This window comes from Pelophylax lessonae (assembly GCF_965119305.1).
Source record: "Pelophylax lessonae genome assembly, chromosome: 5".
NCBI classification, from domain to species: Eukaryota; Metazoa; Chordata; class Amphibia; order Anura; family Ranidae; genus Pelophylax; species Pelophylax lessonae.
The window spans coordinates 147,845,230-147,861,322 of record NC_138772.1 but is presented as its reverse complement, the minus strand read 5'-3'; the positions used below and the strand labels follow the sequence as shown (position 1 = coordinate 147,861,322).

General features: G+C 38.9%; 1 protein-coding gene across 7 annotated transcripts in view; it reads right to left on the bottom strand.

Moving 5' to 3' along the window:
- Positions 1-16,093, bottom strand: part of KAT2B (lysine acetyltransferase 2B) — a 141,263-nt gene that overhangs the window by 38,863 nt on the left and 86,307 nt on the right. For all 7 annotated transcript variants that reach the window (XM_082259708.1, XM_082259703.1, XM_082259704.1 and 4 more), the window contains exons 8-11: positions 14,621-14,740; positions 9,419-9,555; positions 7,435-7,643; positions 5,441-5,567 (exon numbers count right to left, since the gene is read on the bottom strand). In XM_082259708.1, the coding sequence (XP_082115834.1) occupies positions 5,441-5,567; positions 7,435-7,643; positions 9,419-9,555; positions 14,621-14,740 (593 nt within the window). The remainder of the gene's footprint in view (positions 1-5,440; positions 5,568-7,434; positions 7,644-9,418; positions 9,556-14,620; positions 14,741-16,093) is intronic.

Genomic DNA, 16,093 nt, shown 5'->3' with positions numbered 1-16,093 from the left:
ATGTAACTCAGCCCGGTGCAATTTTGGAAAAGGGTCCTGTACTACTTTAGCGTAATTACACAGTGATTTTGGCCCTCCATAGAACATGCAAACCACACCCAAAATGCAACCAAGTGACACTAAATAATCACCCTGAAAGTCAGATAAAAATCAGATCACAGAAGTGTGAACCTAAGCCTTAAAATGCACATTTGGGCAAAACGAATAACCTACGAGGCGGGATTCTATAATCAATTTTGTTACTTGATCCTTAGAAAAAAGATCAGTAAGATCTGAAAACTCTTCAGAAAAATGCGGGTAAGAGGGTAGTTTTCAGCTGTTCACAGCAACAGTGTCCCTGATCTGCATCACATCAGTACAGTGGCATCAGAGGCAGTACAGCCAGCAAAAGCATTCCTGATCACCGCCACACCAGTGCAGTATTGCCTCTGTCTGCCTCCTGTACTGACCCTGGCCTGTTTTATTGACCATGTCACTGCCCTGGCACGTGAACTGATCCACCTGCACATCCCGCTGACTACATTCCAACAAAACACCAGTCCCAGCCATCCCCTGCATACAACTGCAATCCTGGAACCACAGAAACTCTTTTGTTCTTCCTTTCTTCAGCCTCCTGTACTTCCTGGCCAGTGAACATGGCATTCCTGGAGGCAGCCACGTACCAGTAGTTAGGCTTGTTTGGCTTGTAGGGGGACTGCTATGGGTGATAATACAGTGAGGGAAAAAGTATTTGATCCCCTGCTGATTTTGTACCTTTGCCCACTGACAAATAAATGATCAGTCTATAATTTTAATGGTAGGTTTATTTTAACAGTGAGAAACAGAACAAGAAAAAAGTCCAGAAAAACGCATTTTAAAAAATAATACATTGATTTGCATTTTAATGAGTGAATTAAGTATTTGACCCCTTCGCAAAACATAGATTAGTACTTGGTGGCAAAGCCTTTGCTCGCAATCACAGAAGTCAAATGTTTCTTGTAGTTGGCCACCAGGTTTGCACAGAGAGAGTGAACGAGCCTCTAAATTAATAGTCTATTTACAGTAGATGGTACCAACATCCATGAATAATTTAAGTGATTGGTGGGAAGCAGAAGACTATTTCCCCAAATAAAGTAGTCTCCAGGTAACAAAGGGGGGAGGAGAAGGTATGTATGTTGGACTTTCTAGGTACCTTGGGTATAAAATCATATACAGAAAAGGTATATATAAAAGTACATACATTTTATTCAACAATATAGTTTGTTGTTAAAAAGTAAACTGTAGAAAAAACATATACAGACAGTAGTACAAGGCTCATAATTTGGTGGAGTTATCTCTTGATCCCGGTGACCATTGTGCCATCTGCTATGTCTCCTTTTTTTCCCCTGCACTGTTTATATTTTATAAAACGTTATATATTCACCTTCTAGATAACGTTATATATTCACCTTCTATAACAGCGTTGCTGTATATCGTTTGAATGTTTATATTGTCCTTTTGTCTTTATTATATTTCCAGAGTATTTACAGTGCCTTCCGAAAGTATTCTGCCCCCTTGAACTTTACGACCTTTTGCCACATTTCAGGCTTCAAACATAAAGATATAAAACTGTAATTTTTTGTGAAGAATCAACAAGTGGGACACAATCATGAAGTGGAACGAAATTTATTGAATATTTCAAACTTTTTTAACAAATAAAAAACTGAAAAATTGGGCGTGCAAAATTATTCAGCCCCCTTAAGTTAATACTTTGTAGTTCAACCTTTTGCTGCGATTACAGCTGTAAGTCGCTTGGGGTATGTCTCTATCAGTTTTGCACATCGAGAGACTGAAATTTTTGCCCATTCCTCCTTGCAAAACAGCTCAAGCTCAGTGAGGTTGGATGAAGAGCGTTTGTGAACAGCAGTTTTCAGTTCTTTCCACAGATTCTCGATTGGATTCAGGTCTGGACTTTGACTTGGACATTCTAACACCTGGATATGTTTATTTGTGAACCATTCCATTGTAGATTTTGCTTTATGTTTTGGATCATTGTCTTGTTGAAAGACAAATCTCCGCCCCAGTCTCAGGTCTTTTGCAGACTCCATCAGGTTTTCTTCCAGAATGGTCCTGTATTTAGGCTCCATCCATCTTCCCATCAATTTTAACCATCTTCCCTGTCCCTGCTGAAGAAAAGCAGGCCCAAACCATGATGCTGCCACCACCACGTTTGACAGTGGGGATGGTGTGTTCAGGGTGATGAGCTGTGTTGCTTTTACGCCAAACATAACGTTTTGCATTGTTGCCAAAAAGTTTGATTTTGGTTTCATCTGACCAGAGCACCTTCTTCCACATGTTTGGTGTGTCTCTCAGGTGGCTTGTGGCAAACTTTAAACGACACTTTTTATGGATATCTTTAAGAAATGGCTTTCTTCTTGCCACTCTTCCATAAAGGCCAGATTTGTGCAGTATACGACTGATTGTTATCCTATACTTGGACAGAGTCTTCCACCTCAGCTGTAGATATCTGCAGTTCATCCAGAGTGATCATGGGCCTCTTGGCTGCATCTCTGATCAGTCTTCTCTTTGTATGAGCTGAAAGTTTAGAGGGACGGCCAGGTCTTCGTAGATTTGCAGTGGTCTGATACTCCTTCCATTTCAATATTATCGCTTGCACAGTGCTCCATGGGATGTTTAAAGCTTGGGAAATCTTTTTGTATCCAAATCCGGCTTTAAGCTTCTCCACAACAGTATCTCGGACCTGCCTGGTGTGTTCCTTGTTCTTCATGATGCTCTCTGCACTTTAAACGGACCTCTGAGACTATCACAGTGCAGGTGCATTTATACGGAGACTTGATTACACACAGGTGGATTCTATTTATCATCCTTAGTCCTTTAGGTCAACATTGGATCATTCAGAGATCGATCCTCACTGAACTTCTGGAGAGAGTTTGCTGCACTGAAAGTAAAGGGGCTGAATAATTTTGCACGCCCAATTTTTCAGTTTTTTATTTGTTAACAAAGTTTGAAATATCCAATAAATTTAGTTCCACTTCATGATTGTGTCCCACTTGTTGATTCTTCACAAAAAATTACAGTTTTATATCTTTATGTTTGAAGCCTGAAATGTGGCAAAAGGTCGCAAAGTTCAAGGGGGCCGAATACTTTCGCAAGGCACTGTACATAGCTTTCCCCCTGAAGAAGCGGGTCATTACCGCAAAACATGTAGAGGAACAAGCGCACAAAGTGGATTTATTACATTACGTTTTGAGTGCACTAAATATTAATGGGATATTGTCTAATACCTAGTTGAAAGTGCTATAAGCCTTGTACTACTTGTCTGTATATGTTTTTTCTACAGTTTACTTTTTAACAACAAACTATATTTTTGAACTAAAACTTCAGGTTTGCATACATCTCAGAAGGGATTTTATCCCACTCCTCTCTGCAGTCATTAAGGTTTTAAGGTTGACATTTGGTAACTCAAACCTTCAACACCCTCCACATATTTTCTATGGGATTAAGGTCTGGAGACTCTCTAGGCCACTCCAGGACCTTAATTTGCTTCTTCTTGAGCCACTCTTTTGTTGCCTGGGCCGTGTGTTTTGGGCCGTTGTCATGCTGGAATACCCATCTACGACTCATTTCAAAGCCCTGGCTGAGGAAAGGAGGTTCTCACCCAAGATTTGATGGTACAACGCTTTGGTCTTGGCCATGGTAGAGAGATTGGAATCGGATTGATTGATTGCTTTTGTGGACAGGTGTCTTTTATACAGGTAACAAAAGGAGATTAGGAGCACTCCCTTTAAAAGAGTGCTCATAATCTCAGTTTGTTACCTGTACAGAAGACACCTGAGAGCCAGGAATCTTGCTGGTTGATAGGGGATCAAATATTTATCTCACTTATTAAAATGCAAATCAAGTTATAACTTTTTTGAAATTTGTTTTTCTGGATATTTTTGTTGTTATTCTGTCTCTCACTGTTAAAATAAACCTACCATTAAAATGATAAACTGATCATTTCTTTGTCAGTGGGCAAACGTACAAAATCAGCAGGGGATCAAATACTTTTTTTTCCCTCATTGTACAGTCAGGGAATTAGATGCATAGTTTATGCCCCCTTAAAGCCTGAAGGTGCTCCTTGGATTTTGGGTCTCTCTGTGTGGTTAGGCTGTGAAAAAGTCTCACAAATGTGGTATCCCCATACTCAGGGGAGTAGCGAAATGTTTTTTAGTGTGCCTATGCCTATGTTGTGTGTGAGAAATAACTTGTTAAAATTGCAACTTTGTGGAAAAAAAAAATAATTTCTTCAGATTTCCAAAAACTGTGGCAAAAAATTACAACTTCAAAAAATTCACAATGCCTCTTACTAAATACATTGGACTGTCTACTTTACAAAAAAGGGGTCATTTGGGGGGCATTTTTACTGTCCTGGCATTTTAGGGCCTCAAGAATCTAGATTAGCAGTCAGAACATAAGGACTGATCATTTTGCAAATATACTGTATATACCACAGTTTGTAGACTCTATAACTTTCACAGAAACTAAATATTATACACTCATTTGTGTTACTGTTAACCAAAGAAATATAGCAGAACTGATTTTTGGCCTAAATTTATTAAGATACATTTTTTGCAAAACTGTATAATAGAAAAAAGAAAAACAGATTTTCTTTTAAAATTGTTGGTCTTTTTTTATTTATATAACAAAAATAAAAAAAACCAGCGGTGATTAAATACCACCAAAAGAAAACTCTATCTGTCTCAAGAAAATGATAAAAAATTAATTAGGTACAATTTTGCATGACTAAGTAATTGAATAAAATTGAGTAAAAGTCTGACAGCACTGAAAACTGAAAAATGGCCTGGGCAGGAAGGGAGTGTAAATGGTACAGTCTTGAAGTGGTTAATATAGCATAAAACAAACATATTGCACTTACAATAGTTGGTGCCTAGCCCAGCACTCTGGTTCACTAGCTTAATCATACATATGTGCCATCCACCACTAGCATTTCCTACTTCTGTGCATGTATGCACTCTACTTGTGTGGAATGATGTCATGCGCCTTACACCAATCAGTGTATTAAGCCTTCCAAAAAGTAATCAGGATCGATGAAGGTACCATGTATTTGCACAGCAAAACATACTGGCAGTGGCATTAACCTTTTATGTATCTAACTATCCTGGTACCCTACTTGGCTCTACTAACATTAACTGTATATTGAAGAAGAACATAATTAGGATATCTAAGAGACATCGTTTACAGCAGCTGGGAATTTATAAATGTAAGGTAACATGGATACTGGTAGAAATTGAAAGTCATTCAATTATGAGCATTATAAACAGATGTTCAGGAAAAAGCTGTGATTAGGAACAGGGAAAGTTTCACTAAAAGAAATACCCACTGTAGATTTACTGAACATTCATCATTCTGGATTAAAGGAGCAGGGATTCTTTTTCGCATGCTGATAATTATTTCTCACCTTTACTTGCTCATTTGAAGTCACAGCACAGAAGACTATCTCTGTGAATCCTTGGATTGGAAACATTCGAAAGCAGATACCCCCAATGACACGTCCATCCTTGATAAGAGCAAGTGTTTTATGTTTCCTAAAAACAGAAATGTTCTTAGAAACATCAATTGCTCAGACTGTAGCATCACAACTCCTAAAAACATAAGGGAAAAATTAGCTTTAAGAATGGTGCATTTATTTGTATTCCTTCATTTTAGTGATCTATATCAATTTCCAAAAACTCTTTATGATGCTGTACACTTCCGAGGGGTTTCATTTAAGCTTTAAAGAAATCTTTATAGAGGTATTTTAGTGGAAGATGCCGCACCATTCATTCACAAAGTTGAATGGGAGAGCAACAACTACCATCAGCCATTGCGGCTGTTGGCTTGTAGTTCTCAATTAACTACCAGTGCATTGAGAAGCGCTCTTGGTTGTTCACTGATGCTTCTTGTCATTCAGTAACTGCCTGCCTGTACAAGGTATTTGCAGACAGCTACACTGACTGTCTGCAGAAGCCTGAGATTGCACCTGGGATCTGCTGATGGTGGGTTTAATGCTTTACAGGCTCCTAAACTCTCTCTCTCTCTCTCTCTCTATATATATATATATATATATATATATATATATATATATACATACATATACTGTATATATATATATATATATATGCAGATTTTTATTTGACTCTCTAATAATAAGCTACAATTGGTCATTGCCAGAAACCATATGTGGCAGCATATGATGCAGAGATAGGTAAAGAGATCTGAACACGTTAAGATTTTATATTTAGGATTTTTCAATGCACGACTTCAGTAGCTGAGTTGAACAAGTTTGAGAGTGGATACTTGAATAGCCTGGATAGAACCTTCATTAAATTGATGATGATTGAATTATAGAAAATGGCAGAGTTTTATTAAAAAATATAATTATTATTATTTTTCTTGCTGGAGAAACCCATACAAATTAAATGATTTATTGAATTACAGTCCAGGTTTACCAAGAGCAGAAAAGCTTTTTCAAGGATATTCATGCATATTTTCCTCACCTGGCACACATTTTTCTTTGATCAGGGTAGAATTTACATACTGAATAGATGCTCTTCACAAGGAAAACACATGCCTTTGATGGATGGTATCTTGAATATATTTTTATTTCTAATCAGTGCTCAAAGAGTAGTGCATCTGAAATCTCAAGTTGCTGATTTCAGCATGGAATTCTGCATTATATCAAAAGGTGGACTAGCTACTGAAGCTTTGTACAAAAACAAAAGCACAATTGCTGGCTTGAAATATAAATTAAAGTGGAACCTCCGCTTTAAGTGCTCCTGACCCCCTGACATGCCACATTTGGCATGTATTTTCTTTTTTTTGGGGGGGGTACCTAGTTTTGGGAGGTACCCGCTCCCACTTCCGCTCGGGCTGCCTAGGCGGCTCGAGCGGAGGTTCTCCTCTCCCCCTCCCTCCCTGCAATCTTCTGGGACACACCACTTAGAAAGCGCAGCGCGACTCATGCATACGCTGTGTGCACCCGGCTGTGAAGCCGCAAGCTGTCATAGCCGGGTGACCACACTTGTGATGGCGGTGCCGGGGGGAGAAGAGGGAGAGAACCAAGGCTCCCGCCGGCCGCATCGCTTGATCCTGGGACAGGTTAATGTGTTTATTAAAAGTCAGCAGCTACACATTTTGTAGCTGCTGACTTTTAACAAGCACAAAACGCCTGTAACTCCACTTTAACAACTGTAGGTCACAATGTAGCACACAATCACGTATCTGAAAAGTACATAATACAATAGCATACGGGTCTGACATTTGAAAATAACTATTGGAACGATCACCAATAGGAAAAATTACTAACTAAACATGGTAAACAAGATCAACACACATATTACTATAATGAAATATCAGCAGAAAGAAACCCAGAAGACAAAAAAATATATATTTTCACATGCATAAATAACTCACGGATCAAAGACAAGGCGGGTGATATATTCCTTTGGCATTCTTGGTAGCTGATGTGAGAAGACGTTTTGTAAGCCAACAAGCCAAATCATGATCTTTTTATTGGGTTTTTGGTTAAGAGAATTCCCAACAACATGAAACTCAATCACACCTCTGCGCTCTTCCAGCCTGGCTGCCTCATCTCTCGCAGAAATAGCAGACAGAAAGCTGGTCTTAAAAAATATGAAATGGAACGGAAATAATGAATAAATAACAGCTGAGTAAATGAATTAAAAAAAAAATATGAGTATTTTATTACTGTATATTATAGTTTATATAAACCTAATTTCAACTTTTATAAGCCTGTGAGTTTATTAAAATAACAGATGATGATCCAACAATTGAGGTCATTGTACTGTAACCTCTTGGTATAGGGTGGCAACATTCTGTTCCTGTTGATCAAATATGGCCCTGTGTTGTCACACTGTTACATTGGCTTTGAATGGAGACTACAAGTGGCCGTTTCAACCCTGGCATGGTTCTTGATTATCCCCATTGGCTGTTTCAAAACACATTACCCAGGCATGATTCATTATTATCCTCATCAAGAAACCAGCCCTGAGAAATGCCATGTGGCTTTTGCTAAATTGCATGCTTGTAAACAGGGAGTTGCTGCAAAGAGACTGCAGGAGATCAGCAGCACTGAGGTGCAACAAGGGATGAGAAAAAAATGACGAAACATGTATACTATGAGAAAAATGGAACTCTATATGATACACAATGCTTTAGCAAAAATTAAAAAAAAATGCCATTTAGTTAGGGGTTATATTGACTTTAAATTATTAAAACACAAAATTAAAACAGTAGATAAATAAGGGTAGGCTTAAAGTGTAACTATACTCACTTTTAATCCAGCGATGCCCTATCCCCGGAATTCATTGCCAGCCTCTGACATCTTCAGGGTGGCAGCTTCTGGGTCTCAATTGCCGGCCGCAGTCACTAGCTGAGATTTTGCATTGCTTTTCTGCATTAAAAATCCTGCCTTTCTGCCCATTTTCATTTTGGAGCCTAAAGTTCTACTTCAAGTCAAATCTAACAGGCAAATAATTTTAAGAAGCTAGGGAATATGCTTCCTTCAAAAAAATGGAACTACATTTTTTTATGGTTTTGAGATATACTGTATATGTGAGAGAGATACATTTAAATATTTTTATCAAGGCATTTTAATAGCCTTGCTTCTATGTATAGTATAGTTTGCCTTCTTATACACACTTCATATATGCGCATTCTGTGACTACACTAGATCTTTACATATGCAGGCTTTGTTTTCTGGTTGTGTTTGTCAATTATCTCAAGTCAGGTCTTGTCTGTCTGAAATAAACTCTGTAGATTCTAATGACACAAAAACACCCAACATGTTCCTAGTAGCCAGAGGCCAAATGCCCAGGCTAGTCACATATTGGGCCTGAGGCATAGCAGTTGTTTTTTTAATTTTTTTTTTATTTAGATCAAGCTATAAACCAGTAATGTAATTTGGCAACAATGACACTTGCCTTCTGATTTATCTGAAGTGGGAGAACTTTAAAGTACGGCTCACTTTAACAAATTAATACATCCCAGAAAAGTTAATTGACTGACTGTTGAATGTATCCCCCCCCCCCCCAACTATTTTTCTTGCAAATGTCCACACAAACTAACAAAATCCAAATTCTCTCCATTTCCTCTTTGTTCTGCAGAATGATGGTCTATTTTATGGTGGAAAACCTATATTTCACATGGCTAACCTTTTCCATGATTATTATTTGCAGTGTACTTTCTATATTTCAGCAGATATATGTCAGCTAAAAATGTTGCTTATAAAATACCTCAATTGATGTAAGGTTTTTCATTTATCTAAGTGCATTGTGCAATATTTCTGTTAATTCATCATCGGCATTATAAGACCATGATCAGGAAAGGTTATAATATTGTTTTTAACTCTAATCATATATTGTTAATGTAGACTTACCTCAGGACCCAGCATGGCAGCAGGATCTGTGATAGTAGACATTACTTCATTGATCAGTTCAATAGGAATGTCTCCTACTGCTCTGGGTTTTTTGGAATCTTCTGCAGAATAAGGTTCACTACTTTTCCTTTTGTCACCTGAAAAAAAAGTGATTTTTTTTAAAGTGACTTTAAATGAATGCTACAACCCTAATTCCAAAAAAGTTGGGACTCTGTGTAAAATCTATAAAAAAAACAGTATGCAATGATTTGTAAATCTCATAAACCCGTATTTTGTTCACAATAGAAAATATATCAAATGTTAAACTGAGAAAATGTACCATCTTAAAGAATTTGGGACAGGGTAATAAAAAGCTGACAAAGTAATTAGTACTAAATAAGGAAGATCTGGAAGAACATTTTGCAACTAAATTAGGTTAATTGGCAACAGATCAGTAGCATGATTGGGTATAAAAAGAGAATCTTAGAGAGTCAGAGTGTCTCAGAAGTGAGGACATATGATTTACTTTAATGTATTAGTGGATTTTATCGTTCATATTTTATATATTTTTTTTTATATAAGGTAAACTATCTATTGCACAATGGTTCAGGATTTCATACACTATTGAGTAATCATTGCACCCCCGTTTAGGTGCCTTGGGGCCTGTGTCCTATCTTACCCCTACTCCTGTGCCTCTGGACGACGTATGTTATGATTAAACACATTGGGTGGAGCTAAGCAGTAACAACATCAGGAAGTCTCAGATGACTGGATCTGCAGCATGGTGTCCAAAGGATTCAAGCTGGAGTTTCACTAGTTTCCCCTCCATGTATTAAGCACTCAACTGTATTTTTAGGTCCACAAACAAGAGCAGCTTTCTTTGTGGCTCTGAAAGGCTGTCGACCCAAGGGGTCATCGCACCTGTATTAGAGTAGGGGTGGTCTCATGCCTTCTATTTCAACCTGTTCACTATTCCCACACCAAATGTAGAGGACTATTTTGAACCTCAATAGGTTTCTAAAAGTACAAGAATTCAACACAAAGTCCACACAGTCAGTCAATGCTTGTTTATCATGGGGACGTCCTGGAATCTGTGGATATCAAGAATGCCTACCTCCAAATCCTGCTTTTTTTGGCCTCACCAATGATTTTTGTGATTTGCAATGGAAAAATCTCAACTATCATTTTGTGACTTTGTCTTCTGGGGTGTCCATGGCCCTATCTGCACAGAAACTCATGTTAAATGTTCAGCAGATGGTACAAATCCTGGAGAGGTTCTAGTAATGAACCTTCACGAGGTTCTGATACAATCTCTACAGCACCTTTGGTTCCAACACAATCTCTACAGCACTAAAGGCAAGTACTCAACACAGCATGGGAAAGGATACTGCTTCTGCAGGGGAAATGCCTGTCTAATATAGCCCAGGTGGAGACCTTGAGTTTGTTGGAAAGTCCCTTCATTTAGGCCTGAATGAAGGTGCTGGGGTAGATGGTAGCCGTCTTCAATACAGCCCCCAATACCCAGCTTCTCTCCAGCACCCTGCAGCTCAATATCCTGTCAGTATACGACATGCATTTGGAATCCTTGGATCTGCCAATGTATCAGACACCAGGTCAACTCTGGAATGATGGATATCCACACAGATGCCGCAAACCAAGAAAATTTTCCCTTCCGATGAATTGGAAGGTTTTCATGATGGATGCCAGCCTTTTCGGCTGGGGAGGTGTTCTGAAGAACCTCCTAGCCGCCAGGGAAGCAGGAGTTGTGGTCTGCATCCTAGAGCATTGGACGATTTGGCTTGCTTTTCTACACTGGTCTGTCTACCTCCAGAGTCTGCATGTCAAGGTGCAGATGGACAATGCTACAGCTGTGGCATATATCAACCATTAAGGAGGGACAATGATTTGCACTGCTCAGGAAAAAGCAGACCTGATCTTGTCCTGGCAGAAATGCACATTCCAACCCTTTATATCATGTACATTCTTGGCATTTAAAATTGGTAGGCAGACTTTCTCAGCTGTCAGTAACTGAATTCAAAAGAATGGGCCTGTCGCTAGGAGGTGTTCACAGAAATTTGTCTGCAGTGCGTGATGCGAGATGTGGATCTCTTGGCATCCTGATTCAACAACAAACTGGACAGGTTTGTGTTCCAAACCGGGGGTCCTCAAATTACAGTAGATGTCCTGTTGACTTCTTGGGATCAGTTTTCCCTTCCCTCCACTGCAGCATCTTCCTTGCCTGTTGCACAGGATAAAGGTGAGGGGCATTTCAGTGATTCTGATTACACTTGCTTAGCCTAGAAGGAAGCAGTTTGCAGACATTGTAAACACATGGTTTGCTTCACTTTGGTGGGCCCCCTTGTCTTCATTGGATATTAACTTGGTCTTCTCCTTTGATACTCTCTGAGAAATTCTCTCGTTGTTCCTTATGTGCAAGGTTGTCTTTTTGGTTGCCATTATCTCAGCTCACAGGTTCCCAGATTTGGCTGCCTTTTCCTCGCCTCTTTCGCACCTAAAGTTTTTTCTTCAGTGACTATTAAATCAAGACTTTGTGTTGCCAACTTTTTTCTCCTAATCATATCCTAAGGAAATGGAAAATCTGAAATTTAAGGCTTTGCTAATTTCTTGTTTGTTCTGCCAAAATGTCCTCATAAGGGTCAAGCTACTTCTCGATCTTTTATTCTGGGTAGATTCTTCAGTTCATTTCTATTCAGGCTATTTAGTACCAAGCTTCTACTTAGGTTTGTAAAGCTGCTACCTGGTTTCTCTTCATGCGTTTACCAAGGTCTACCAGATAGATGTTTACACCTCTGCCAGTGCTGGGCAGAAGGTCTTACAGGTAGCTTTGCAATGGGGTTATCCCCTTCTGTTTCTGGGTTTTGGGCCTGTTAGACTTGTTGTTGTGTTGCCCACCCCCTCATATTCAGTGCTTTTGAACATCCCAAGTGCTCATAGATATCAATTCCTCTGTGACCTGTGATGTACGATTAGGAAATTATTTTTTTATGGGTTACCTGTAAAATCATATTCTTGAAGTACACCACAGGACACAGACTTTAAGAAAAGGGTTTTACAGGTAAACCAACAATCCTAATTTGTCAGGGCCAGGGTACTGCTAATGCTCAATTAATGTTTCTAAATGTTCCTCATTACATAGCAAATCTTTATCTTCTGAGTTCAGTTCCTCTTTAAATCCCTCTTATATAGCTTTTTTTATACTTCGTCATAGGCAGTTTTACTTAAATTCTCACTGATTTTATTCAATGACTTTTAACGAATGTTGTCAGTTACATTCGGTGTTGATTTGGTGTAGATAAAAACCAAAATAGTCGCTTTCTTCCTCCTTTTGAGCATTTAAAAATCTACAGCTTGTTGACATGACAGACGATTGAATGTATACTGTCTTTGCAGGCCATATTAACAGTGCATCATAGATTTTGTAACAGATATTATCTACTTTATTAGCATACCCCAGTAACTGCATGTGTTCCATTAAGATGCAATATGCGGTTTGTATCTCTACTTATAAAATAACATACTCTAGTGTTAATTTAAAGAAAATACATGTCAGTGCATCACTGCATTATTAATGCATATCAATCAATTAATATTATAAAGTCCCTCAACAAAGACAACCTAATATCTACCAGTAATGTACTACCTGGCATTATAAGTTCCCCATTTCTGGTATGCCCACTAATGGCTATATACTACCATTTTCTAAGGCCCAGATAAATTCCAACAATAGAGTTTCTTCTATGCATAGCCAATTAAAAAGGGCATGGACCTTTTCATGAAAGTTTTCACCTCCTGTTTTCATGCACCCAGCTTGAGTCTTATCTTTTCTGATGATTTGTTATTTCTCAGATTACTCTGTTTAAAATGTTTAATGGACAATTCCTCTCTTTATTACTCTTTTGCTGAGAATTCTAAGACTATTAACATCAACAGCATTGTCTGATATTTTGTTTACTGTTTTGTCACTCTTAGTTCACATTTTTCAAAAACAGTCTGTTTATTTTGCCTCAGCTGCCTAAAGCCAGCCATAGATAGTTTAAAATTTGACTGCTTTAGGAGGAACCAAATTAATTTTGATCCATCTATGGGCAGGCTAATTGTTCTGAAGTCAATCTATGAATCGACTTCAGTACAACCAGAATGCCATTCTTTTTGTATGATCACTGCCAGCGGCTATAGCATCAGCATAAGCCTCAAATGCCAGGTTTCCCTTTACATTCTACCAGTTTTCTCGCTTGTTAGTTTTATAGCTTTTTATTATTGTTTAGAGGACATTATTATACGGAAATGGCATTTTCTTTTTTTGACCTGCTGCCTTATTTAAAGTGACTTTCTCACTCATATTGTGTGAAACGTGGCAACCTATGTAGCCTGTCAGTGTCCTGTCACGCTGGGATTTCCAATAAAAGATTTAGGACTGGCTGTGGTGTGAAGCCATTTCATCATACATTGTATACTACATGGAGGCGAGCCGGGACGGACACCCACGTGCAGAGTCTATTAGGCTTTAAACACCTCACCTGGAGTGACGTGTCTCCTATCATCTGTAGTTATTGCATGGTGTTAAGATAAATCATGATAAATTAACATGTACACTCCATAATAACCAAGCTAAAATTGATAAAACATGGCAACCATGTGAATAATCTCTTTTGGTGGATGGATGAGGCTGGGGGGGAGGGGGAGGGGGGGGGAATAATACCTCGGCTGCTCTTGAACTCTTCTCTTCTTCTCTTTTTTTCTTTATGAACGCTCACTGTTTTGATTGGATGGTCACCCCCTGAACTGTATTATTTCACTACATGGGGTTCTTCTGACCACTACACCATGGCCTTCATTAGATAACTGCTATATTTTCTCTTTCAGAACTATATAGCATCTGAAACTACTGAATCTCTGTCATGGGACATTGTGGGATCATCTTGTCAATATCATATCTGAGTTAATTTATGACATCCTTTGTCATTGTTTACACGGATACCTTACTTGACATTGACTGTGATGCTTCTTGTTGATTTTTTATGGCAACCCCATTAATTTCTGGCGGTCCTGTGTTCTACCTCAACTTGTACGATTTCTATTTTTCTTAAAAAAAATAATAAACAGATTGAATTCTAAAGAGAATTTTGGATGATAAACTCAAGAGCTAACATGATGTATGACATCTTTCGAATAGGAAGTAGCAGTTATCAGCATGGTAATTACCAAGGCTTGAATCAAGTGCCGGTTTGCCAGAGGGACTCAAACTTCCACTGTTGGACTGATCAACTGATGATGGGCTGGCCACATATGCAATTGTTCTTGAAACGGGAGGATTGGTGATAACTACAGTGTTCAAAGAAAAGAAGGAAAACCAATTCAGTTCAATTTCGTGCTAATAATTTGAACCTACTGTAAATGTTTGAAACTGAAATCAGAAACAGCAAACATACATGTTAAATTAATATATATATATATATATATATATATATATATATATATATATACATACAGTATCTCACAAAAGTGAGTACACCCCTCACATTTTTGTAAATATTTTATTATTTTCATGTGACAACACTGAACAAATGACATTTTGCTGCAATGTAAAGTAATGAGTGTACAGCTTTTATAACAGTGTAAATTTGCTGTCCCTTCAAAATAACTCAACACACAACCATTCATGTCTAAACCGATGGCAACCAAAGTGAGTACACCCCTAAGTGAAGCTGTCCAAATTGGGCCCAAAGTGTCAATATTTTGTGTTGCCACCATTATTTTCCAGCACTGCCTTAACCCTCTTGGGCATGGAGTTCACCAGAGCTTCACAGGTTGCCACTGGAGTCCTCTTCCACTCCTCCATGAAGACATCACAGAGCTGGTGGATGTTAGAGACCTTCCTCCACCTTCCATTTGAGGATGCCCCACAGATGCTCAATAGGGTTTAGGTCTAGAGACATGCTTGGCCAGTCCATTACCTTTACCCTCACCTTCTTTAGCAAGGCAGTGGTCCTCTTGGAGGTGTGTTTGGGGTCATTATGTTAGAATACACCCCTGCGGCCCAGTCTTTGAAGGGAGGGGATCATGCCCTGCCTCAGTATGTCACAGTATATGTTGGCATTCATGGTTTCCTTAATAAACTGTAGCTCCCCAGTGCCGCCAGCACTCATGCAGCCCCAGACCATGACACTCCCACCACCATGCTTGACTGTAGGCAAGACACACTTTTCTTTGTACTCCTTACCTGGTTGCTGCCACATACGCTTAACACCATCTGAACCTAATAAGTTTATCTTGGTCTCATCTGACCACAGGAGCTGGTTACAGTAATCCATGTCCTTAGTCTGCTTGTCTTCAGCAAACTTTTTTTTCGGGCTTTCTTGTGCATCATCTTTAGAAGAGGCTTCCTTCTGGGACGACAGCCATGCAGACCAATTTGATGCAGTGTGCGGCGTATGGTCTGAGCACTGATAGGCTGACTCTCCACCCCTTCAACCTCTGAAGCAATGCTGGCAGCACTCATACATCTATTTCCCAAAGACAACCTCTGGATATGACACTGAGCACATGCACTCAACTTCTTTGGTCAACCATAGCAAGGCCTGCTCTGAGTGGAATCTGTCCTGTTAAATTGCTGTATGGTCTTGGCTACCATGCTGCAGCTCAGTTTCAGGGTCTTGGCAATCTTCTTATAGCCTA